The sequence below is a fragment of the Pantherophis guttatus genome, chromosome 11, assembly GCF_059756535.1.
Source record: "Pantherophis guttatus breed Tessera chromosome 11, ASM5975653v1, whole genome shotgun sequence".
Classification (NCBI taxonomy): domain Eukaryota; kingdom Metazoa; phylum Chordata; class Lepidosauria; order Squamata; family Colubridae; genus Pantherophis; species Pantherophis guttatus.
The window spans coordinates 2452964-2479492 of NC_142073.1; the positions used below are offsets into that span (position 1 = coordinate 2452964).

A 26529-nucleotide genomic window follows, 5' to 3' on the forward strand; every position below is an offset into this window, starting at 1 on the left:
TCTGTCTGTCTGCCTCTCTCTATCCCCCCCCCCCAATCAAATTTACATACTGTAGCTGTCTATGTAGCTGGCCACCTAATGAGAAGGATGGACTCCCTGGAGAAGAGCCTAATGCTGGGAACGATTGAGGGCAAAAGAAGAAGGGGATGGCAGAGAACGAGGTGGCTGGATGGAGTCACTGAAGCAGTCGGTGTGACTCCATCCAGAGGATGGTAGAGGACAGGAAGGCCTGGAGGAACATGGTCCAAGAGGTTGTAATGGGTCGGACATGACTTTGCAACTAACAACAAAAAGCTGTCTATTTCTCCCAAATTTATCCTAATCCTGAAATCTAGCTAGCAATTCTGAATGTGAAGAAGGCAATAGGTTCCTCTGCAGCTGTGAAAACTTACACAGGGGAATAAAAATAAAGAAGGGAAGGTCCTTTTCAGAAAATATAACCATCTCAGGGCTACGTATATTGAGAATTCTTCTGATGGCCCATCAGGTAGCATTTGCCATCACCATCAAAGTTCCTGTGTTTTTCTTTTTCTTTTCCTTTCTCCCCCCTTCCTGTCTTCTCTGCTAGGGTGGGGTGGGGCTTCAGGAAAGGCTCTCTCGTCCTGGCTGGAGAGGTAGCAACGCTGGGATCAAAAAGGACTCTGTCCATCAAAGGAACAGATGGGAGCGCCTGGAGGGAAATCCTTTGCCTTCGGGCAGAATGGCAGCTTTCATCTCCTTTGCTCTGATAAGTGAAGATCGGCCAGATAAGCAGGCTCAGCTGCAGACCGATCTTGTCTGCTGAGGTGTCAAAATCGGCACCAAGATGAAAGCGTCTCTGGAGCCTCGGCCAGAAGCTGGCAGATTCCTCTTGCCATTAGAGGCCGGGGAGCCCAAAATGGCCAAGAAAAAAATTTATGGAGATTGAATTCCAACACCAGAGGGATCTCTCTCTCTCTCTCTCTCTCTCTCTCCCACCCCCTCTGTGTGTATGTGTGTGTAAAACAGGAAGAGATGGAAGGGAGACAGGAATGTCCATGGTTGAGCGCAGTGGCAGCCAAGGCCATCCTTGGTAGAAATAGGAAAGAAGGGATGAAAGTCACCTAGACTAGGGGGTCACCAACTTTTTGGACCTCAGAGACCACTAAATTCATAATTTTAAATCCCGCGGACGACTAATATGATCTGCCTAATGACTGGCTGGGTCGGAGTGGCTAGGTGGTCATGTGACTGGGTGGGTGTGGCCAACTCAATGTCACTCATGTTGTGGGCCGCCTCACCAGCCTCTACTCGCCTCTCCCCTCCCAGCCACTCCTCGCCTCCCTGCCCGGGCTCCTTAGGGCCCCAACAGGAAGAAGTTGTTGGAGCTAAGCAGCCACCACGAGAAAGAGTTGGCAAAACAGCTGGCTCAGTTCAAATTGGATCTGACCGAGAAGGAGGCTCAGCAGAAGCACCTCACTGAGGACTAGGAGCATAGGCTTTCCAAGCAGAGGGAAGACCTGCGGGGGTGCAAGGCCAGGTACCGGTGCTTGGAGGCTCAGAGGGCTGAGATGGTCAGCCAGTTCCAGGCCATGATGCAGTCCCACTGGAACGAGGCCCTCCGGCTCTTCGCCACCAGTGATGCTTCCCTCCAGCCTTCGCCCAAAGCCCCACACCAGGAGGCCGAAGCAGACCCCAAGTCAGAATTTCTCTGACCCCTCTGACCCACACAAAAAGACCCCAAAGGGGGAGACTTTCTGCAACAACACAAGCATTCATTGCACGTATCCAGCCCAGGGGTCGTAGTTTGAGGACCCCTGATTTAGTGCAATATAAAAAATGCAAATATTTTTTCTGCCAACCACCAACATTTTCTCATGGACCACTAGTGGTCCACGGACCACCAGTTGGTAATCTCTGATCTAGACCATCTAGCTAGGTTTGTGTTTCTCAACCTTGGCAACTTTTAAGATGCCTGGACTTCAACTCCCAGAATTCCCAGTCAGCCATGGAGTTGCAGAGGAAACCTACCTTATTCCACATGATCCCCCAAGGTTTTGGCCGCTTGCATTCTGTCTTGATGATCCTTGTTGGGGTAAGGATGTAATCCACAGTTAGATCATGGTCATCGAGAAGCTCTTCTGGAATATCCACTACCTAGTAGAGATGCCGAAGTGTAGGATAATCACACAGGGGGTCCTTTAGTACCTTCAAAGGACATTTTTCACTTAAAGCATTTCCCTCACCCCATTTCTACAATCTGGGGATGTCTTCCAGAAATATAAACTTCAGTTCTGGAGCTTCCCAGTCAGCCTGGCCATTTCCAAAACTCTGGAAGTTGATTTTCATGGGTCAACCTGAGAAGGTGTCCAAGGTGGAAAAGGCTGATTTGAGGTCCTAAGGACCAGCAGCAGAACCTCAACTTGGGCCCAGGAATTTGGACAGTAGATGAAGCTGTCTTAGAGACAGAAGTCCACCTTGCTCAGGATGATTTACCTTAATTAAGAGAACATTCTCTAGCATTGCAAGCAAAGAACGTTGGACCTTCTGAAGCAAATTGTGTTGGATGTTCTACTTCTCTACCTTTACTAGAGCTAGTGCAGCTGATATCGTACTGGAATTGTGACCTCAAATTACTCTTTGGATTACATAAAATTAGTATGGTGTTGGTGGTATTCTGGAAGCCATTGAGAAGAGGGCTATTTCCGTCACTGATTAAAGTGAGCTGGATCATCACATCTTTTAATGAGAAATGTTTATCTTAGATCAGCGTGTCAGGGTTCCAGGTAATACACCCATAGCAAACAGAACTCCAAAGCAAGCAAGTTCCTCAAAGAACAAGTTTATTGGATCTATCACATTGGCACAGGCTGGTGAAAACCGACTATAAAGGTTCCCGCAGTTTTCACTTAATTAAAAGTAAAAGTTTTTCCCCCTTTCGCAAACAATCAGTCATATGGTCCAATCCAGTTGCCTGGAAACTTCACTCCTCCTCTTTCCAGCCACCTGTGGGAAACGTCCTTGGTTCTCAAGGGGAAACTATTTTGTTTTGGCTACAAAATCCCTAGCTATCTCTATTTCCCCACCCCTCCCTCTCCCTTCAACACTGAAGCCTCCAAGATGGGCCCAGGACAGGCCAGCTTCAGAACTGATACAGCGTTTCTCAACCTCGCCAGCTTTAAGAAGGGAAGACTTCAACTCCCAGAATTCAACAGTTGAAACCCATACACCAAAGTTTCTGAGGTAGGGAAACTTTGCCTGAAATCTCTCTCCCTCCCCCAAAGGTTTTTAGCTCCCTTGCCGTAACCATTACCTGACAATCATGGACTGCTGTGATGACCACTGTCCTGTGCCCTACTGCTCCCATAGAGACCATCATGGCATATTCCATGTCCGCGAAGCCTTCTCCTTTCCCGATCCGCCAGCCTACAGTAAGAAAAGGGTAACGGTAAAGGTTCCCCTCGCATATATGTGCTAGTCGTTCCCGACTCTAGGTGCTCATCTCTGTTTCAAAGCCGAAGAGCCAGCACTGTCCAAAGACGTCTCATTGGTCATGTGGCCAGCATGAGTCAACGCCAAAGGCGCATGGAACACTGTTACCTTCCCACCAAAGGGGGTAGTGCTGCTAGGTTGGCAGAAGCTGGGACAAGTAACGGGAGCTCATCCCGTTACGCGGCACTAGGGATTCAAACCACTGAGCTACCGATCAACAAGCTCAGCATCTTAGCCTCTGAATCACCGCATCCCCTTAAGAAAAGGGAGCACCTGTCAAAAACAGGAATTCAAAGACCGATTTACAGCTGGGCCAAAAGGAAGGAGGGGTCCCTTCTCTTTTCCCCAAGCTGGTTTGAAGTCCTCCCAATATGCAAATATCTCATCAAATTCCCTCTGAAATTGTCCTCCGAGGATCTGCTCATTTTGCTGGGAGAGGCCAAAGGAGTCTCAGGTGTTAGCAAGGGTTTAGATGAAGAAACAAAGGCTGCGGGATAATGAGAGGTTCCTGATGCTTCCAAGGTTGGACAGCCACTAACCTTTCTCAGAGACAGCCACAGATCCCACCACAATCAGATCCATGTGGACTTTTGCATCTAAACCTATGGGAACACTATAATCTCTAACACCCTAAAGAGAGAGAGAGGGAGGGAGGGAGAGGGAGAGAGAGAGAGAACAAAGAACAGACGTGATAATCAGGAGAAGGAAAATTCTTCTGAAATTTCCCCTTGCTACATCTACCATCAGGAGCGTCCAATTTTAGGAATGTTAAGACTTGTGGACTTCCAGAATTCCCTGGCTTGGGAATTCTAGGAGTAGAAGTCCATAGGTCTTAACCATTGCTAAAGTTAAACACCCCTGCTCTACATGGACACTAACAATTCATGCATTCAAGTAAGTAGGAACCATCTCTGGATCTCACGTCACTTGATAATATCTATTAGCAACTAAGAAGCTGTAATTTTCTAGGCTGATTTTTGGCTACAATAGATTAGGCAGAATCTAGGTGGTCATTTCCACACCAGCCTTCTACTATAAGGTATCAGTAGTATCTAACCCTAACCCTAAGCAAATATAGATTGGCCTTTTCCAGAAGCTGCTGTGATGTCCTCCCATCAGTTCTACTAGCAGGAAGATTTAATGGGACTCTGAATTTCCAGAGATTTTGCCCTTCTGGATCCAGAGAAGTAGAAATTTTCCTTCATGTCCTCCTACATTGTCCTTTAATGATGCTCCAAGACATGGTCTGACCTCCTCAAACATCTCAAAATTTGAGGGTCATACTCATAAATGTTACCATCATTATGTTTTAAGGGATGCCAACCCCATACTCAATGTCAGGTGCCCAAATACCTTCGCCAAGTTATATAACTGGGCAAAATTTTTAATTAGATATGTCGTTTTATTGTCCTATTTCCCCCCTTCCCCTTTCCTAAGAGTGAATTCAGTCAAACTATCTATTTTTTTATTCCAAAGGCTGGTCAAAGGCTGTAATAAATATGCTTGATTTGTCATTTCAACACCAGAGGGCACTAGAGTGCCGCGTTGAAGTAGACCTTCTAAATAAGCCACACACATTACGCAATCCCGCCTCCCTTGCTTCTGATTCTTACTTGGGAAGTAGCACATTTTCTTAGTGTTTCCTTCGTGGCTCCAGGAGGAGGCACAATTCTGTTGAACAGCCCACTACGCAAACGTGGGGTGGGCACCAGGAGGGCTTTCCTGGCCTGCAAGAAAAGGAAATAAGTCAACGGACCAGCCTTCCAATTATAACTGTGGGCTGCTCTCTGGACTTGATTGTTTTCTTGCTTTCTTACAGAGGTTTCATTACCCAACTAGATAATGTCATTAGTCCTAACACTGATGACGATGCCTAGTTAGGTAATGGAAGATCTGCAAGAAAGCAGCCAAGCTCAGAGAACACTAACCCCCACAGTCGTTGTTGTCGTTGTCCTCCTCCTCCTCCTCCATTCCTCACACCCTACTCCCTTCTAGCACTGATGATGTTGCTTAGTTGGGTCATGAAATGTCTGCAAGAAAATCACCAAGGTCAGAGAATATCAAGGACCCCTCGTCCTCCTCTTTCTCCTTCTCCAGGACCCTGCTCTTCCGACAGGCAGGGCTAGCTTCATAATTGAGTTTTAAATTCGGAATTCTTAAATTTTGGGGTTTTTTTTTTAGCTAATTGGCCTTAAATGTAATACTTTTAATAATTTTTTAAATTTAAATTGTGATATTTGTATTGTGTTTTTACCTGGCTGTACGCCGCCCCGAGTCCTTCGGGAGAAGGGCAGTATAGAAATAAAATTATCCTATCCTATCCTATCCTATCCTATCCTATCCTATCCTATCCTATCCTATCCTATCCTATCCTATCCTATCCTCCTCCTCCTCCATTCCTCACACCCTACTCCCTTCTAGCAACATCTGCAAGAAAAGCAAGCAAGGAGAACATCTAGGATCCTGCAGTTCAACCCTGACTAACTGTCCCCCAACTTAAGACAAAAAAAATAAAAAAGCAGAAAAATGATAAAACAAGTCAAAAGGAAGCATTTCCTCACACCATTCATGACGGACTTATGGAAGACATTAAATGAGATGGTGAGGACAATTCTGAAGACCACAAGAACGGAAGAAGCGAATGTTATGGAAAAGGAGAATACTCCATGGAGGCAGCGGTTGCAATGCCTAAGTAGACCACATATGTGGAACGATTAGAGCTTCATAAGGGAGGGATGGTTTTTAGGGACCTTTGAGACAGCACTATCTCTGGCCTGCTTTCTCTGAGCAATGCAAACTTGTTTACCTGGAGCACTGACAGACGGATCCCCTCCAAAGGTTTGTCTGGATCCACCTTCACCTCCCTGGCTTGATCAAACCCTTCCCAGCTTTTGATGGACAGTCCTGTTTGGAAAGATCCCTGCAAGGGAAAACATGTCCTACTCACTTCCAGGGTTAAAAAGCAGATGTCCCTCTGGGGAGAGTCAGGGTTGGCTTTGACTGTCCTGGCACTCCGGAATTCCCCCAAATCTGAAATTCCCACGGAGGCAAGAGAAGCTCCCTGTTGGGTAAGACAGCTCACATCAGTGAGAGATCCATACAGCTATGGAGACTGTCTTCTTCCTAGTTATCCATCTAGGCTACTGTTTCTCAGCCTTGAGAACTTGAACAGGTGTGGACTTCAACTCCCAGAATTCCCCAGCCAGAAAAAAAAACTGGGTCACAGAGCCATGGTGGCGCAGTGGTTAGAATGCAGTACTGCAGGCTAACGCACTGCTCACTCCAGCAGCTCGATCCTGACCGGCTCGAGGTTGATTCAGCCTTCCATCCTTCTGAGGTTTGGACTGCTGTTTGTCAGAAATGGTGTAGGGTCTTCTGCTTGAGCAGGGGGTTGGACTAGATGACCTCCGAGGTCCCTTCCAACTCTATTATTCTATTATTCTGAGGTTGGTAAAATGAGGACCCAGATTGTTGGGGGCTATAGGCTGACTCTTAAACCGCTTTGAGAGGGCTGTAAAAGCACTACGAAGCGGTATAGAAGTCTAAGGGCTATTGCTATGCCTCTTCAAGTTGTCAAGGTTGAGAAACATTGTGTTAGACCGAGCCTGGGCTAAAGCAAAAATTAATATAAGACCCGGTCTTATTTTCGGGGAAACACAGCATTATTTAATATGACTCCTGAAATGTTCTTATGGATGCAGAGGTGGGGAAGGAGAGAGGAGAGAAATACCTTGAAATTGGGAATCCGATGGTGGACCGGTCTTGGAAAATCAGCCAGGTTATTGGCTTCCATGTAATCCCAGATTTTGTTTCGGATGTCCCATTTGGAAACTCCTCATGAGGGAAAGAAGAAGAAAAGAGACCAAAATTACACCTATGTCAGTGATGGCTAACTTTTTTGCCATCGTGTGCCAGGAGCCAGGGGGAGGGTGGGTCGCGTGTGCCCACACCCATAATTCTATGTGCCCTGCCCCCATGCATGTACACGTCACACACGTCACACACACACACACACACACACACACACACACACACACACACACCACTCCCCCTGCTCCTGGCATGCAATGGTACGGCAGGCCCGTTTTTTGCTCTCCCCAGCCTCCGGAGCCTTTCTAGGAGTCTGGGGAGGGCAAAAACAGCCTCCCCACCCCGCGAGGCCCTCCGGAGGCTGAAAATGGCCCATTTGCCAACTTCCGGTCCCACCAGAAGTTGGCAACCGGGCTGTTTCTGGCCTCCAGAGGGCCTTTGGGGGGGGAGGCCGTTTTTGCCCTCCCCAGACTCCTAGAAAGGCTCCAGAGGCTGGGAAGAGAGAAAAACAGACCGTCCCACTACTCCCTGAGGTCCTCCGGAGGCAGGAAACAGCTTGTTTCCCTACTTCTGGTGGGCCCAGAACATTGGAAAATCAGGTGGCCGGTGCACCCATGCACACTGGAGTTGAGCTCGCGTGCCCACCGATATGGCTACACATGCCACCTGTGGCACATGTGTCATAGGTTCGCCATCACGGACCTATGTTTTTCCAATCCTGTTGGGGTTAGCTTTAAATTGCATGTTTGGTTATCATTTTGCTCCTAGCACACTTTACAATTTATTTTTTAAATTATTTTTTTTTCTCTCAGGAACACCAAGCGTTTCCTTCTGTGACTGGGGATGATGGGACATATAACCCAACTCTCTTAGGAAGTCACCAGCTTAGTAAAGGATGAAGGATGAAGCAGTTAATGAATTTCCCAACCTTGGCCACTTGAAAATGTGCGGGACTTCAACTCCCAGAATTCCACAGGCCGAGTCTTCTTCTGTCCCTATGCTGGCTGGGGAATTCTGGAAGTTGAAGTCCGGACGTTTTCAAGTGGCCAAAGTTGGGAAACACTGAATATGAGTATATTTGAGGGGCTTCCACAAAGAACAGAGGAGTCAACTTGTTTCCCGAAACACTAGAGGGCAGGACAAGAAACAATGGATGGAAAGTAATCAAGGAGAGAAGCAACCCAGAATTAAGGAGAAACTTCCTGACAGTGAGGACAATTAACCAGAGGAACTCCTTGCCTCCAGAAGTTGTGGGTGCTCCATCACTGGAGGCTTTTAAGAAGAGACCGGACAGTCATTTGTCTGAAGTGGGACAGGGTCTCTTGCTTGAGCAGGGGGTTGGACTAGAAGACCTCTAAGGCCCCTTCCAACTCTATTCTGATTCTGAATTAATGGAAGCCACCTCACTCAGGCAACCATCAGCTAAGTTCACAGAGAGGGGCTGCACAGTTCCGATGCAGTAGCAGGCTAGTTGGTGAGAATGCACCCAAATCCGGGCAGAGAGGAGGGTCAGTCCCCAAATCTTCTGATTGCCGAGCCGAAGATCGGTTCCCGTCCTTTGCCTCCCTTCCCTTCCTCTGCAATCCTTCCTCTCACCGGAGCTTCCCCTCCGCTCCATGTTCCTTGTCTGCAGCAACCTCCAGAGCGAGAGCAAAGATTCGGAAGTCAGTTACATGGTATCCGAGCGCTTCATCCATCGGTTACATTGTAGCGCCTCCTCTAAAGCTCCCTCGGCCACGTGTCTGCTCAGACTACGGCAGCCGACGGGGGACAAGCCACCGAGCGTCTCCTGCCGTTCAGTGCCTCCCCAGAACGGCTGGGCAGGATTAAAAGGGGCGCCTGTCTGTAGGGCGAGCATCATTTCCTCCTGCGAACCTCTAGATTTTCGGGAAAGGAGAAGCTTAAATCAATCCTTCCTTCCTTCCTTCCTATTTCAACTTACTTACTTCCCCTCATTCCTTCCCTTAATTTCATTTAACCTTTCCCTCCCTCCCTCCCTCCTCCCTTCGTCCCTCCCTCCCTCCTTTCTTCCTTCCTATTTCAACTTACTTACTTCTCCTCATTCCTTCCCTTAATTTCATTTAACCTTTCCCTCCCTCCCTCCCTCCCTCCCTCCCTCCCTCCCTCCCTCCTTCCTTCCTTCCTTCCTTCCTTCCTTCCTATTTCAATTTACTTACTTCCCCTCATTCCTTCTCCTAATTTCATTTAACCCTTCCCTCCCTCCCTCCTTCCTTCCTTCCTATTTCAACTTACTTACTTCCCCTCATTCCTTCCCTTAATTTCATTTAACCTTTCCCTCCCTCCCTCCCTCCCTCCTTCCTTCCTTCCTTCCTTCCTTCCTTCCTTCCTTCCTCAAAGCATCCATGCTCCTTCTCTGTGAGTTAATAGATACAGCAGAAGGACAGGCATCTCAAGGAAACCCATTGAACTCAACTCCTCTCCGTATTAATGGCCTCCTCAAATTGGATTACTGGGGTTTGCTCCATTCCTTGAGTTGCTAGTCCTCATGGGGTAGTAGTAAGCCACGCTGCCTGGGATTCGGAATGGGAAGCTTTCCCATGGAGGAGGGCATGCCGAGGTAGGCGATTTTCCCCATTTCAAAGTTAGCCCTATTTTTTTTGAGGAAGCGGGCACAAATTACTCCATCTTTTCCCCACTATCTTCACAACCTCTTGTCTGGCTAAGAGTTTAGGAAAGCGCAGTCCTGTTTTGTAACATAGTGCAATGTTCATCTTGTGAAACTCCCAACGCTTTGCTCTGTACAGATGCCAATACAGGCCGCAATGCTTATTTGCACATATCCTGGCTCGGTGTCTGTTTGTCTGTCTGTCTCTCTCACTCACTCACGCACACACTTGTGTGTTTATTACATGAACACATGAATCTTTTTTCCAGTCACCTAATGGCTAAGACGCTAAGCTTGTCGATCGAAAGGTCGGCAGTTTAGTGGTTCAAATCCCTAATGCCGTGTAACGGGGTGAGCTCCCATTACTTGTCCTAGCTTCTGCCAACATAGCAGTTCAAAAGCACGTCAAAAATGCAAGTAGAAAAATAGGGACCACCTTTGGTGGGAAGGTAATAGCGTTCCGTGCACCTTTGGCATTGAGTCATGCCGGCCACATGACCACGGAGACGTCTTCGGACAGCGCTGGCTCTTCGGCTTTGAAACGGAGATGAGCACCGCCCCCTAGAGTCGGGAACGACTAGCACATAAGTGCCAGGGGAACCTTTACCTTTACCTTTAATAGGCAGGTGGAAGTTAAATCCATCCTTCCACATATTTTAAAGTTGCCACGGTTGAGCCTGCTCTCTTTAAAGAGAGTACTGAGTCCGTTATTAACGTGTACAGCATTATACCCCAATACATGTGTGTGTATGTGTACTACCACAGTCCATACACAAGGCGTCGCTGTCTTCAAAGAGACGCAACTTATTTCCCCCCCCCCCAAAAAGGTTACAATTCATACTTTTGACCTCTAGAGGGCAGTACACTCCAGGGAGTGATGATTGCTGACAAATCACGACGGCTCCTGACAATATTATGCTGCATTTACCTATTTCCAGAGGGGTTTTTTTTGGAGAGGGGGGCAAAGCGGAGCGGTTGTCCTCGCCCATAACTTTTGAGGTCTTTGCATTCTTGAAACAATTTCACAGGGCAGGGAATGGAAAGGAAGCGATGCGCGTAAAGATGCTAAACGCCGTTGACCCGAGGCTCCGAGTTTTTCATCCCCGAAGGAGGGGAAAGTTTGAGCCTAAGACTTTACCAATTTCGCCGAAAGGGCCACGTTTCCCCGTATTTTTAATTTGCAAAGACAGGATGGTGTCATTTAAGATCAATAATTATGTGAATGCATATGAGTCTGCAGGGATTTTATTTAAAAAGACAAAGAGGTTTTTTTTTTTCTTAATCGTGTAATTTAAGAGAAAGCAATAAATAAACTTTCTTTTATTTTGGGTAATTTAATACAAATGTCCTTTCCAGTAAATTAGCCATCAGGAATGCAGGTAGAGCAAGTAAGAGCATTTATTCTCCAAGAGAAGAAAAGTTACTTTGTCCTTCGAAAATTCTATAAGGTCTTTCTTTACAAGTGCGTGATTATGATAAGAAGTAATGCATAAATAGATCTCCCCCCCCAATTTCTGCCTCTCCCTTCTAGTTTAATTCCCAAACCGGACCAATTATTTCATTCATATTTTCGACCAATATCTAATTAGACATTGGAAGGTTGAATTAATCTTTATCATCATTAAACAGAGCAGACAAAGCCTTTAAAAATACTGCGAACATAACGTTTTCTTGACACTTAATTTAACATCACTAATTTATTTAACTTTTTTTCATCCCTGTGCTCTGTCTTTTCATAGAAGGACGCCTCCTCACCCCCCCTCTTCCCCTCCCCCCCCGGAAAAAAAATCAAGTGAGAAAAATCGAAAAAGAGTTACTTTATTTTTTGAAGGGATTTTCCAATCAGTTCAAGCAAACTTCCTTTTAGTTTAAATAATTGTCCCTCAGTTCCCTGCATTTCAAAATAAGAATATTCCTCTGAGTTCTTCCTCAAAAGAAGTCAGTTTTTCCGAAGCTGGTTTTTTTTTTTTCCTTTGTAACTTTCGTTACTGAAGCGTTGTAGTTTCCCAGCTTCGCTTCCCCAAATACAAACCACTCTGGACTCCTGAATAATAATAATAAAAAAAAACCCGTTCCTTTTATTATAAATAAAAACATTTTAAAAGACATTTTAAATAGACCATTTTAAATTGGTTTCCATTTTTTGGAAGCATGCGCTTAGTGGATTAAAACCACTGCTTCTAAAATTGGGGAAACCCTCAGAAAGCAATCGGGCATCGCCTCCACCCGTTTCATCTTGTCCTCCCTTTTGGAAAAAAAATTGCAATTTTGGGCCACAATCCGTGCACGATCACAATTACAATATTCCTAGCTTAGGAAGGCGCCTTCGAGCGCTCCCATCACCTCGCCCAAGCTCGTTGCTTAAAGAGCCAGGAAAAGTTCTTTTAAAAAAATGGGAAAAAAAATATAGGGAAGAGTTTGGAATACGGTGACCTCCAAAAATTCCGGTCCAGTTTCTCCTGATTTCCCCCGTCAGGGGAAAAAAAAAAAAAGACGCTCAAGAGGTAGTAAAATACTTTTTCAGCCGCCACTTTTCTCTACCTCCGTCCGATTCCCTCTTTTGCCAACCAAACGAATGGCGATCTTGCCAACTCGCAAAAGGCACGAAAATCACACCGGGTTAATTATCCGACCCTTGAGGGTCTCTAATGGAATAATCAAGAGGTGGAGGGGGCCGTGGGGGGGGGGAGGAAGCTGGGGAAAAGGCGATGAGGAAGAAATGCAGGTCAACTTTATTAAATAATATTCCTCCCCGTTATCCGTGCAAGCAATTAAACCTCTTTGCCCCCTTAGAAGAAAAACTAATCAGCGCATTTCGTTCCAGGCGCGATCCTCTGCGCGAAATTCCTCCCCCCCTTCCTCGGCAGGAGCCCCCCCTCCCCCGCCATCCCTTAATTCCAGGTATTTAGGATGGAGGTGTTAATTGAGTTTAGAACCGAAGTGCTAAATAAGCTTCTCCGGAATTCTTCACCCCAACTGAGCAACTTCGGCGGAGCGACTTCGGGTTCCTTGCGGGAGCCGACCCCTGCAAGGGAAGACCCTTGGCCGCTCGCTCTCTCGCGCACGTTTCAGAATCGGGGTTTCCCCGCGGAGGACGGTCGGGGTCCCGTGGGAAAACCCGGCGGGCTGGCCTTGAAGCCGAACCTTTCTTTCCTCTTTTAAGAAAAGTTTCGCGCTGGCAGAAATCGGGGCGGCCCAATTCTGCGCGTTTTCCTCCGCCTCGCATTGAGCGGCTGAGATTCCATCCCCGATTAGGAAGGTTCATCGTTACGGCGGTTAACGAGGATGATGATGGTTTAATAAGGGTGACACTTTGGGGCAGAGAGGAGGAAGGACCGCTCTGGTCCCCCAAAGGACGGCTTGTGCCAGCGTTGCCTTCTCTCCCACCCTTCGCCTCTTTCTCCCCGGTAAGAGCTCCGAGGGGCCCGGAGAGGCCTCCCCAGCCCCGCGCCTAACCCCGGGGTGCTCCCCGGAATCCCGGTGTCCTCACGGCGCCTTCCTCCGCCTCGCCCATTGGCCGAGCCAGACCCCGAGCCGGCTGCCATTGGACGGCGGCGGAGGGAGGGGCCAGCGAGGAGTCAAAACTGGCCTTGCCCAAGAGAAGTTTGGAAAACTTTCCCCGGCCCTGGATGCGGGACTTCGCTTCGCGCGGGGCGCTGCCGAGGCTCCGGAGAGGCGCGCACGCTCGTTTATTTTGATTCGGTGCGCTTGTTTTTGTTTACACGCCGCCGGCGCTTCACTTTCGCCCGGAAGGGACGGGGAAGGCCGAGTCAAAAGCTTCGCGGACCCAGCCACCCAGCCAGCCAGCCAGCGCGCTGCCTCCGTCCTCCTTCGTTGGTCTGCTATTTTAATTTTTTCTGCGAGAATTTTTTCCCCCACCCTCGTCTTTTTGGGGGGCAGCGCGAGCAGATTAGATATTTCGGACCTGCCGGGGTTTCTATCTACCCCGCTCCCTCCCTCCATCCTTTTACCCAGGCCACAGTCGCCCTCCTCCTGCCCTTTTACGACGGGGGGAGGGAGGGAGGAGGAGGAGGAGAGCGAGCGAGCGAGCCAGGAGCAGCCGAGATTGGAGCTTCCCGACCGTTTTGCCAAAGATATAAATATGGACCAAGCGGGCTCAGCTCGGGCCTGTTAACCAAGAGGCGAGGGAGCCGGCCTTCGGTGGAGGAGTCTGGAAACGCTCGGGGGTCTCCGGAGCAGGGCGCCCCGTTGGCAGAGGGGCCGCCTTTCCTGCCGGCTCCTTCTCTACGACCTGACTTTTTGGGCGGGGGCGGCGGGAGGCCTCCAAGCCCTCCCGGAGCTGGGACAGCCATGCAGGCTCGTTACTCCGTCTCGGATCCCAACGCTCTGGGAGTGGTACCCTATTTGAGCGAGCAGAATTACTACCGGACGGCGGGCACCTATGGAGGCATGGCCGGCTCGCTGGGGGTCTACGCCGGCCACCCGGAGCAGTACGCGGCCGGCTTGGGACGCTCGTACGGGCCCTACCCGGGCCACCAGCCGGTCCAGGCTCCGAAGGACCTGGTGAAGCCTCCTTACAGCTACATCGCGCTGATCACCATGGCCATCCAGAACGCGCCGGAGAAGAAGATCACGCTCAACGGCATCTACCAGTTCATCATGGAGCGCTTCCCCTTCTACCGGGAGAACAAGCAGGGCTGGCAAAACTCCATCCGCCACAACCTCTCGCTCAACGAGTGCTTCGTCAAGGTGCCCCGCGACGACAAGAAACCGGGCAAAGGCAGCTACTGGACGCTGGACCCCGATTCCTACAACATGTTCGAGAACGGCTCCTTCTTGCGCCGCCGGAGGCGCTTCAAGAAGAAAGACGTCTCCAAGGACAAGGAGGAGGCCCCGCGGGAGAAGCACCACAAGGAGCCGATCAAGGCTCCTTCCGAACTGGCTAAGGAGCTGCCCCCGGCTTCGGCGCCCGTCCCGGCTTCGTCGGACAAGAAAGTGGTCATTAAAAGCGAGGCCTCTTCGCCCGAGCTGCCCGTCATCACCAAAGTGGAGACGCTCAGCCCGGAGAGCGGCAGCGGCCTGCAGGATAGTCCGCGCAGCGTGGCCTCCACGCCCTCGCTTTCCACCGAGGGCTCTTTGCCCGGCGAGCCCCACCAACCCCACCCTCACCCGCACCACCACCCGGCCGCCGGCGCCAACGGCTTGCCGGGCTTCAGCGTGGAGAACATCATGACCCTGCGGACTTCTCCGGGCGGCGAGCTGAGCCCCGTGGGCAGGACGCCGCCGGGCCTTTGCGCCTCCTCTTTGCCTCTGGGCTACGGCCAGGCGCCCGCCTCGTCCATCTACAGCCAGGCCTGCAGCCAAGGGGGCTTGGGCGAGGCCGGGGGCAGCTACCAATGCAGCATGCGCGCCATGAGCCTCTACACGGGCGAGCGCAACGCGCATCTCTGCGGCGCCGGGCCGCTGGAAGAGGCCGCCGCTTCGCTGTCGGAGCCCCCGTCCCAAGTGGCCAACGGCGCCCCCTCGCCCCTGGCCGGCCTGAACCTGGCGCAAGGGGGCCAGCAGCAACAGCAGCAGCAACAGGAGACCTCCCTGCCTCCCAGCAACCACCACCATCAGCCCCCGCATCACCACCAACACCATCATCCACTCCCGCATCACCAAGCCCCGGGGCAAGCAGCCGCCGCGGCCGCCGCCGCCGCCGCCGCCTCCTGGTACCTCAACCACGCGTCGGAGATCAGCCAGCCTCTGCCCAGCCACACCTTCGGCGCCCAGCAACAGAGTTTCCCCAACGTGCGGGAAATGTTCAACACCCACCGGCTGGGATTAGAGACCTCGACGGCGCTGAACGAGCAACAGGTGAGCCCCTCCACCTGCGAGCTGTCCTACCGGGCTCCGCCCTCCATTTACCGCCACTCCGCCCCTTATTCCTACGACTGCGCTAAATACTGACCGGCCTCCGGGTTAAAAGCAGACAGACAGACAGACAGAGAGACAGAGAGACCCGGGAAAGGGGGCCTCGCCCCCAACTCAGCAGGCGGACTATAGAAGGAAAATTAGGCCTCTGTTTTTTTTAAAAATTAGTTGGGGAAAGCCAACCAAATTGACTCTGGTTTTTTTCTCTCTCTCCCCAAAACAGATTTACGGGCAAAAAGAAAGAAAGGACAAAAGAAAAAAAAAAGAAAAACCGCCCCTCCCCCATTTTCCCGTCCAAAGTCAATAAAAAGGACCCTAAAATTCGATTTTTCCCCCCCCCACGACTCATCTTTCCAGTCCAGTTATTTCTGTTCGGGAGTGGGGGGAGTAAAACAGCCAACACTAGAAACGAAAAAAGAGCAACGTGAGGTGGGTGCGGGCTTTTTTGAACAGAAATATTATTATTAATAATAATAGATGAGTCAAAAACGGATATTAAATATGTTGGCGATCGTGGGCAATATAAAATCACTGATTCCACAAGGACGGTTTATACATTTTTGAAAAGGGGAGAATAATAATGGATATGCTATATAAATATAAATGTATATGTCTTGGTAAAACTTGGTTGGTTTTGTTTTAAGGAGGGGATTATTCCATTTATCGTGTTGTAAATATGTGTGGATTTTGAATTAGGCTTCCGTGGAGGGCCGTTAATATAATATTTAAAGTTGAGGTCACTGGATTATTCCTCTCTCAGCCCCCCCTCTCCCCACAGCTGCCAAATGAATTATACTTTTCCTCTTATTTCTTTAGTTTTATGTACAAACTTTCATTTAAAAAAACCCTCCTTTTTAAAGTTAGTCTTTTTATATATATATAAAAATAATTTATTTTTCCCTTCCTTGTTGAATATTTCCTGCCTCCCAAAAGTGGAATAAGAAGAAGAAGAGGTGAGGGTGGGAAAACCAAATGTTTTTTTTCCTCTTTTAAAGTGGGGAAAGAGGTGAGATTTATTTTATTTTTCTTGTAAAATAGAGTCCCCTTTCCAATTTATTCCCCCCCCCCTTTGAGCCTTTCCAAAGTCATCGCTTTGATTTTATGTGGTCTTTAAATTGTTGTATTCAATCTCTTGGACAAATAAGAATAATAAACCCGTTGCTGTTTATTTCTCCTTTGAAACAAAAGCGCATCTTGTGTCAATTTTTGCAGTTTCCTGAACCTGCCCCAACTCCTACTCCCCAGTCTGGGAAGCTGCAGATTTGGGGCGTTGCAGACTAGATCCTGTGTGCGGGAAGGGATCTCCCGTTATCGGATGTGGGATCAGCGGCATGTCGGAGTTTTAGGTTAGGTTTATAGATCAGACTGGCCGAAACTTTTAGACAGGATCTTATAAATTTGCCATTCTGAATCTCAAACAAGCCGCTTGTTAATTCAGTTTTAGTGATCCTGATATATATCAAAAGTTTAACCCCGATAGGGGTTAAACTTTTTTTGTTTTTGTTTTTTTGTTTTTTTTTTAAAAAATATTTTTAGGAGCTGCTTAACTGCTCCTTGTCGGTCTATGGGCCTCGGGATTGTAAAGGCTTGATTTATTCCTTTAACTTTTTAAAAAAAATTTTTGAAGTGTTGAATTAAGCTGGGCTCTAGGAAAGAAATTCGGAGCTGGTGGAAACAGAAGAGATGCAGAGGATCTCCGCCAGGAGAACAAGCTAGCCAGGTCAATCTGCAGGCAGAGAAGGAAGAGAGGAAAGAAAGAACGAACAAATGAAAGAAGTCAGACAAGAGGAAAGGAAGGGAAGGAAAGGAAAGGAAGGGAAGGGAAGGGAAGGGAAGGGAAGGGAAGGAAGGAAGGAAGGAAGGAAGGAAGGAAGGAAGGAAGGAAGGAAGGAAGGAAGGAGGGATATATAGATATATAGAGAGGGGGGAGGGGAGGGAGGGAGGAAAGAAAGAAAGAAAGAAAGAAAGAAAGAAAGAAAGAAAGAAAGAAAGAAAGGAAGGAGGGATATATAGATATATATAGAGGAGGGAGGGGGAGGGAGGGAGGAAAGAAAAAGAAAGAAAGAAAGAAAGAGGAGAGTAGGTGAAAGGAAAGGAAGGGAAGGGAAGGGAAGGGAAAGGAAGGAAGGAAAGAAAGAAAAAGAAAGAAAGAGAAAGAAAGAAAGAGAAAAGGGGAAAAGAAGAAAAAGAAAAAGAAAAAGAAAGAAAGAGGTGGCTGAGAAGGGCAGGAACTGCGACAGCTTTTCTGAATCTCCTTCAGCCCAATCTTTATATCTATCACTAAGGTCATAGAGCCATCACTCAAAAGTAAACTGCCCTTCACTTAATTAAATGGACAACTGAAGTTTTTGTTTTAACTTTGACTGTAAACTGGACCTGAAGTTTGGTTCTTCTGTTCTTCATTCAGGAAGGCGAATGTTTAATGGGTGAATATCCAGATAAAAGAGACATTTATTTTCCTCGGAAAATATTTCTTTTGTTTCTGATACTATAACAGGGAATTAAACAACCCATTTAATATGGCTCTTTATACAAAAGGTATGGCTTGAATAGGAACATAGAACCTAGAATAAAAGGGCGGGGAGGGACCCTGGAGGTCTTCTAGTCCAACCCCCTGCACAAGCAGGAGACCTTATCCTATTTCGGACCGATGGCTGTCCAGTCTCTTCTTAAACACCTCCAGGGATGGAGCACCTACAACTTCTGGAGGCAATTGATTAATTGTTTTAACTATTAACAGGAAATTCCCCCTTAGTTCTAGATTGCTTCTCTCCTTTATGATGATTTCCCATCCCTTGCTTCTTGTCCTGCCTTCCGGTGCTTTGGAGAAATGATGCCTGATTTTGGGTTTTGCTTTTAAACAGTATAGGTAAATCGAATTCCAATTTAGCCAAAGTAAAACAGTTTAACTTCCTGCTTTTATTTGGCTTTTTCCTCCATCAAAGCATATAATCTCATGACCCTTTCATTTTTTTTGAGGGGGGAAGGGGAAATTTCTCTGAAAGAAGACATACTTTCTCAGATAGCATCTAACTCTCTTGAGGTCCTCTTCCCTGCTATTCTTTGTGTCTCAGAAAATAAGGAAGCAAGATGCGGCGAAAATGGCTGGGAAAAGACAAGGGAACTCTTCAAAGCTTCCTAGAATAGCCTCCCTCAACAGATGCAGGTCGAAAATCTGATTTCTGGCTTCTCGATACCGTAGGACTGTAGCAGACTTGTAGCTGTGAATTCGCCCAACATACATTATATTATATTATATCGCCCAACATTGTTATGCGTGTTGGACCTGGTCTTTGGGTGTTAAGTGAATTTTGTTGTGTGAGTATACTGTGTATACACGTACAATGACAATAAAGTTATTATTTTATTATTATTATAAAGTCTTTGCATTTCAGAAGTCTTTTAAGTGCTGAAGAAAGAAAAGAGTTTTTCATTCACCTGGCCTATTCTATGGGTTATTTCTGAGCTGGTAGTCCTTGTGTCACGCTGACACCTTGACTAACAACAATTCATTTAGTGACCGTTTACTGAAAAAACGTGACTTATGACCCTTTTTCATTCTTACGACGACCTTTGCAGCAGCCCCCATAGTCATGTGATCAAAATTCAGACACTTGGCAAACTGACTCATATTTATGACGGTCTCAGTGTTCCCCGCCCCCCCAGGGTCACGTGATCCGCTTTTGCGACCTTCTGGCAAGCAAAGTCCATGGGGAAGGAAGCCAGGTTCACTTAACAACGGTGTGACTGGCTTAACATCAACTGAACCACGGTGGCAGGAAAAGGCGTAAGATGGGGCAGACCCACTTAACAAAACTTAGCAACATGGTCGTAACTCAAGGACTAAGGGTATAAACGCAGACATACCCTAGAGAGTTTTGGAAGGCCTGTAATTTAAGTCAACATTGACTTGTCAAGTCAACATTGGCCATTGTGGCTGGCTTGGTGGGTTTATGGGCTGGATCCCCGGACATAAAGATGGACTTGAGTTAGAGGAAGCAATGCCGATCCTGGTGCCCAGATTTAAACTAAATCTTTCTTCTTAAATTCTTCTACTCATTTTTTCTCACCCCTTCTCCTTGGGAGTTTGAGTGAGTAAGTGTGTGTGTGTGTGTGTGTGGGAAGGGTTTGACAGGACTGGCGCCTTTAATTTATCTCGTTCTTTTGATGTTGAAAAGAATTTGCATGGGCTGGAAAGCAAATGTGCAACCATGCACGATAATTTTGAGCTGGCACAAGGATGGGGTGGGATCTGAACGGCCGTTGATTTGGGAGAAAGAATGTTTTTGGAGCACTGAATTTTGGGGCATCCAGTGATTTTATTGATGAGATGAAAACCCCACCTTTCATAAAATAATAATCCAAGGGGCGGGGGCAGGCATAACTCTGCCTCTTATCCCCACCCCCCACAACAAGGACTCTGCAAAGGAGTGAATTCAAAGTCATAGCTGAATGTGGATTGACCAGTATAACCAATACAACTTACTGCCTCTCCTTTAGAACCCTCTTTTGATTCTGGGGTGTGATGCCACCGGGTTGTGCTGCCTTCGCTTTGATTGGAACATATGGCTGCTGTTGGACAGATTTTCTTGTAGAGTTGATAAGGGTAAACAAGCTGGCTTCAAGGCTTCTACCCACTTGGTGTGTGAAATAAAGCAGAGAGAAATAAAGGAGGAGAGGAAGGAAGGAGAGAGGGAGGGAGAAAGAGAAAGAAGAAAGGAAAGAAGGAAAGGAAAGGAGGAGAGGAGAGGAGAGGGGAAAGGGGAAAGGGGAAAGGGGAAAGGGGAAAGGAAAGGAAAGGAAAGGAAAGGAAGGAAAGGAAAGGAAAGGAAAGGAAAGGAAAGGAAAGGAAAGGAAAGGAAAGGAAAGGAAAGGAAAGGAAAGGAAAGGAAAGGAAAGGAAAGGAAAGAAAAGAGCCTTGATTATTTTCCTGTTTCCAAGCAGTGTTTTGGGCATTCTGCTTTTTTATAAATAATTTTCAGTTAACTCTTACATTCCATATCTTGGAGGCTGGAGGTAAATGATCAGAAAGACACTGTGGTCGGAGGAGAAAATTGGTTTAGCTCTCTGATGGAGAGGACCAAAACCTCACACTAATTTCATGCTATTCGGGTTTTCCAAAGACATGCCCTGTTTTTTAACAGTCCCTTTTTTGCCCTTGTTGGCGTCGATCAGAATATCACCTATAAAACTCCGCTGCTTAAATGAACTTTCATTTTGTTAATTAGATCATGCTTCCTTTTAGGAGTGACTTGCCTTGAGATTGCTTGATTTAAAAATTGCAGAATGGCCCTTTTTATCATTTTTATGAACCCTGATTCACCAGTATTTCCCAAAGAAAGCAAACGCCGGAGCTTGTAGGTGGACTTAAATCTTTTTTCCCCTCTCTGCTGGCTTTTTAATGGGTCAAACGCTTTACTGAAGGTGTTCAGCTAATCTCTTGATCTCTAAGAAGAAAACCGCATTCACACATCATGCTTAACCTGAGACAAGCAGTCCTTATGACACGACTGGGATCACAATTCCCATCGCTAAGCAAGATGTCTGTTGACTGAATTGAACCCAGGTTTATAACCTTGCTTGCTATGGTTGTTAATGCACTGCAGTCATTAAGTGAGTCACAGTGGCTGCTTTACTAATTCAGCTTCCTTTGTTGATTTCGCTCGTCCGAAGCTGGCTGGGAAGCTCTCAAAAAGGTGATCACGTGAGCCCAGGATGTTACAACTTCATAAGTACATGTTGGTTGCCAAGTGCCCAAATTTTTTATCATGTTAGCCCGTGGATGCTGCAATGGTCATAAGTGTGAGGACTGATCATAAGTCACTTTTTTAGTGCTGTTAACAACAAGTGGTCATAAATTGAGCACTACCTGTAACCTATTTCCTGGATTCACACTGCACAGTGAATCCTAAATTAACCAACATCCCGAGCGATGCACACACAAACGGCAGAGATGTCAACTAACCAAATTTTGCCTGCTGTGGGAATGCGGCTTTCTTTGGTTTAATCACCTTCTTCTCTACGTTCTCCTTTCGTTGTTCTTCTGGCTTTGAACCTGGCTTGTTTGTACCTCAAATTTAAGAGAGTATTTGTAGATAGCTCGTTCCTTAACTGCCACTGGCCCTGTGATCTGGTGATCAGTAATCCGGTTTGTTAAATGGAGAATATGTGACAGGCAGACGGGGAAACACCTCCAAAGTGACTCAGATGCCCTGCAAGAGACTTGGACCAAACCAGAGACAGGCAGTGCCAGTTGGTGGTTTGGGGGCCCCACATGCACTTGTGTAAAAGGCGCAACTGTGTCCTTGCACGCGATCCTTTGTCTGCACCCTTTTCTAAAGCACAGCTGCGTTTCCAAAAGTGGCTTGGAAATGGCGCAAAGCAAGAACATCCTGGAGACCACAGAAGGATGCCATGGAGCGCCATTTGTGGTCTGAGGCTTACCCATTCGTGGAGCAGACCTCAAATCTGTTTATTTATTAAATTAGAAAATTTATATGCCATCCACTTCCCAACAGCTCTGGATGGTTGGCAGGATACAGTTATAATATCCATTCAGACCATTAATAACAATGATTAAGGTAAGTCTGTTTTGAGTTGGTCAAATCCATCCACTTTTCTTGGCAGGAGGAAGGTGGTTTCTCATTGCTTGCTATTTTTAAAAAAACAACAACCACCTTTCCGACCAAGGCAACAGCCCTGGAATTTCCTGGTGGTGCCCCATCCCTAAACAAGCCAACTCTGACCCAGATTAGCTAAACTACTACATCTCAGCCCCAATCCACCTCACAGGGTTGTTGTTAAATAGAAAATAGGAAGAGAAGGAAGGAGTATTAGGTATGCTCGCTCCCTTGAGTTATTTATAAAGATAATAGAGGCGAGATAAATAAAAAATAATAATAAAATAAAATGGCAGCTCTAGCCTTTTAAAGAGAATCATGGCATGGATCTCTCTCTCTCTCTCTTTCTCTCCTTTCTCTCCTTTCTCTCTCTCTCTCTCTCTCTCTCTCTCTCTCTCTCTCTCTCACACACACACACACACACACACACACACACTTACGTGTGTTTATTACATGAACGCATGAATCTTTTTTCAGTCACCTAATGGGTAGGTGGAAGTTAAAGTCCACATATTTTAAAGTTGCCAAGGTTGAGAAACCTTGCTCTCTTTGGATAACTATTTAAAGGACTACTGATAATCATGTCTGTTATTAATGTGTACAGCATTATAGCCAAATACATTTTCACTCCTGTTTCCATTGTCGACTGTTAGAACCGCTGAGACGAGCAGCACACCTGAACCCAAGGCATAGGGACAACGTACCTGCCACCGCTTTTTAAAATCAGGATTGGTGCTATCTTTTTATTCTTGATGAATGTATTTTAATCTCCTTATGTACAGAGAGCATATACACCAAAGACAAATTCCTTGTGTATCCAATCACACTTGGCCAATAAAGAATTCTAATTCTAATTCTAATTCTAATTCTAATTCTAATTCTAATTCTAATTCTAATTCTAATTCTAATTCCAATAATTCTAATTCTAATTCTAATTCTAATTCTAATTCTAATTCTAATTCTAACTGGGTGATATTTGCAAGATCTGAAGACCTCCCTCTCCTCTTTAAAATCTTCCCCTTTTCTCTGTGAAAGTGAAGCTGTAAGAACACGGGGGTCTCTTTTCTGCAGCTTTGAGCTAGATAATTCATGGATAAATCAGACATTGTCTCATCTTATGCTGCAGCCTCTTAGACACCCAACGTTTTGCTTTTAAAACTAAATTTCCTTCTTAATCTTAGAGTGGGGGGAGCAGCAGTTAAGCACTGGATCAAGAGAGGCTGAAACTTCAATCTCAGCCCAAGCTCCAAACCTGATTGAAAGTCCTCGCATTTAAAGCAGGGCAAGCGAAAACCTAAGTCTGGGTTCACACGACCCATTCGATTCTCGATTCTCTGCAGTTTATGAACAGATCTCTTCCCGGAGCTGTTCTCTCCTCCCCTTCCAACCTTATTCTCTGATCCTAAAGGAGCAGAGATCAAGGACTTGGATGGAAGGATCCGCTCAAACCAACCGCGACTTAATCAAGGTATTAGAAGTAAGCGGGGGGGGGGGGGTGGACTAGAAGACCTCCAAGGTCCCTTCCGGGCTCTATTCTGATTGAAGTATCGGCCAAATAATATAAATTTAAAGATAAATAAAAAATAAATAAATTATAAATAAACAAATAAAAAGGAAAGCGAAGCAGCTCCGGATTCTCGTTTTCAGCCACGAAACGATCCAGGCGGTAGGACGAGATTTCGGAGATGGAGAAGAAGATTCTCCCCAGGGACCAATCAAGAGCTCGCAGGCTTCTGATTGGCGCTTCTAAAAAATACCGTATATCTCTTAAGCGCGGGGCGGGTCTCGCGTTGTGTTCTCTTGTCTTCTCTCGTTCCAAAGTTGGGCCGGTTGGTTCCGGAGTCGGATTGGGATTCTTTTTTTCTCTCTCTCTTTTCCCCCTCTGATAATGCGGATTATTCTTTTTTTTTTTTTTAACCCGTTGGGTCTCTGGAGGTCTGTGGTGCTTTTTTTTTTTTTTTTGCTTTTGTTTCATCGTTTCCAAGAAGGAAGGCGAGCAGGGCCGATTCCCAGCCCAATGATCCTCTCGCGAAAGGTTAGGAGGGAAGCCGCCCGGCTCTTTGAATCCGAATTGGATCTCGAAGATCCGAATTGACATTGGAAGCGGCGGGGAGGTGGGGGAAAGAGGAGGCGTTCGGAGCACCGGCTGCCTAACTTCTTCTGGTCCCGTTTTCTGCTGCCTCCTGGCTCAGGAGAGGCAAATATCGGGGGGTCTTTGTCCTCAAAGGGGGGGGGTCCCCATCATTTACCTTAATTCAAGGACGCGGGTCAGAAAGAGCGCGGAGTGGGGTCCCCCGCGCGTGGGATTTTACTGGGGGGACTATCGTGGTCCCCGTCTCCCCCAGAGACCAACCTCCTATCAAAGGCTCAGTGAAGTTTCCTTTCTCTTGCCTAGCTGGGCTGTTTCCCCAAAACTCGGGTGTTTCCCTTTTCTGCTCCCCCAAAACTCGCGTGTTTCCCTTTTCTGCTGCACCCCGGCTTTCTCGCCCTTAGAAAGAGACGCGTGGAAGCTTCCCGCAAGGAGGGCGTCCGTAAATAGACTTAGCAAGAATTCATTTAGTGAGCATTCAAAGTTACAACTGGCATAGGGCAAAAAGGGGACTTATGACTGGTTTCCCCCCCCCCCACATTGCAGTTCATTCCCCAGGGCCACCTGATTAAAATTCAGATGCTTGGCAACTGGCTCGGAGTTATGACGGTCGCAGTGATCAGCTTTTGTGACCTTTGGACAAGCAAAGTCAACGGGGGAGGCCAGATTCGCTTAACAACCCTGTGATTAATTTAACAGCCTCAGTGATTCACTTGGTCGCAAAAGGAGGATCGCGAGACCTTGGGATACAAAAACGGTCATAAGTATGAACCAGTTTCCAAGCCTCTGAATTTGCATCATGTGATCACGGGGACGCTACGAAGTCGTTAAGTGTGAAAACTGGTCATAAATCAGCTTTTTTTTCCAGCGCCGTTGTAACTTTAAATGGTCACTTTGAACGGTTGTAAGTCGAGAACCACCTGTATTTATGGGTAATGTTATTGCACTTTTATCATTCCCAGAGAAAGCTTCCACCTCTGCTCCCAACGGAAAACAGAGTTTTCTCAACTCTGGCTCTTGATGCGAGGGACAAGAAATACTATTTCTATTTAAGGAAGCCATAAAGTATAAGGCATTGTCATTCTTTGCTTTGTAAGCCTACAGGGAGTCTCTTAATTGGAGGGGCATACAAGCTTGATCAAATAATGAATATATTTTGCACAGGTCCAAAATATATATGAATATATTTTGCACAGGCAAGGGATTTACACTTTCAGACAGCTTCTGGCAAGGTGCCTAGGAATTTTCTGTAGATTTAGTTCATTGACTCTGGGACCAAAAAGGAGAGAGTTTCGGAGTTTCAAAGGGACTAGGAACTTGAAGATTTCAATAGAGGAGAGCTTGGGATGTCATATTTTCACACCTCTTTCAAGTTTTAGGGCAGGGCTTGAGAAGAGGTGACAGAGAATTTTCTGTAGATTTAGCTCAGTGACTCTGGGACCAAAAAGGAGAGTTTCGGAGTTTCAAAGGGACTAGGAACTTGAAGATTTCAATAGAGGAGGGCTTGGGATGTCATATTTTCACACCTCTTTCAAGTTTTAGGGCAGGGTTTGAGAAGAGATGACAGAGAATTTTCTGTAGATTTAGCTCAGTGACTCTGGAACCAAAAAGTAGAGAGTTTCGGAGTTTCAAAGGGACTAGGAACTTGATGATTTCAATAGAGGAGATCTTGGGATGTCATATTTTTACACCTTTCTCAAATTAGGGCAGGGCTCGAGAAGGGGAAGGCAGAAAGATGCACAACATGAATGGAGGCCTGTGTCAAATCCTTTGTCTCTCCCTGACCATCAAACCCCCCTCCCACACACACACACACACAAATGTGCGTGCGCACACACCTTTTTTCTGAACTGCAACCATCTTTGAAGTAACCTATGACGCCAGTAAATAAAAACAGAGATAAATATCAGGCCCACCAAACGTTTATACAAAAGCTAACCATCCCCGAAGCTTTATATAATCACCATCCAGCTGTGTGCTCTTGTAAAGTTGTTGTAAATCCCCCCCCTTTTTTTTTCTTGTAAACAGGAAAGTACATAATGTAAAGCAACGGGCTG

The 26529-nt window shown here is 46.9% G+C and overlaps 2 protein-coding genes across 6 annotated transcripts in view; one reads left to right on the forward strand and one right to left on the reverse strand.

Annotated features, from left to right (window-relative positions):
* The window catches only part of MTHFSD (methenyltetrahydrofolate synthetase domain containing), a 10251-nt gene extending 1251 nt beyond the window's left edge, over positions 1-9000 (reverse strand). The window contains exons 1-7 of one of the 5 annotated variants that reach the window (XM_034426560.2): positions 8857-9000; positions 7181-7281; positions 6257-6370; positions 5064-5177; positions 3990-4080; positions 3272-3384; positions 1990-2115 (exon numbers count right to left, since the gene is read on the reverse strand). In XM_034426560.2, the coding sequence (XP_034282451.2) occupies positions 1990-2115; positions 3272-3384; positions 3990-4080; positions 5064-5177; positions 6257-6370; positions 7181-7281; positions 8857-8878 (681 nt within the window). In that variant the 5' untranslated portion in view covers positions 8879-9000. Of the gene's footprint in view, positions 1-1989; positions 2116-3271; positions 3385-3989; positions 4081-5063; positions 5178-6256; positions 6371-6397; positions 6512-7180; positions 7285-8856 lie in introns of all 5 variants that reach the window. The other 4 variants (XM_034426558.2, XM_034426559.2, XM_087877323.1 and 1 more) reach the window with 4 other exon arrangements.
* Positions 9001-13497: 4497 nt separating this feature from the next.
* FOXC2 (forkhead box C2) lies at positions 13498-16950 on the forward strand. The gene has a single exon (XM_034426557.2). The coding sequence runs from the start codon at positions 14198-14200 to the stop codon at positions 15797-15799; it is 1602 nt and encodes a 533-aa protein (XP_034282448.2). The 5' UTR covers positions 13498-14197; the 3' UTR covers positions 15800-16950.
* Positions 16951-26529: the final 9579 nt, after the last annotated feature.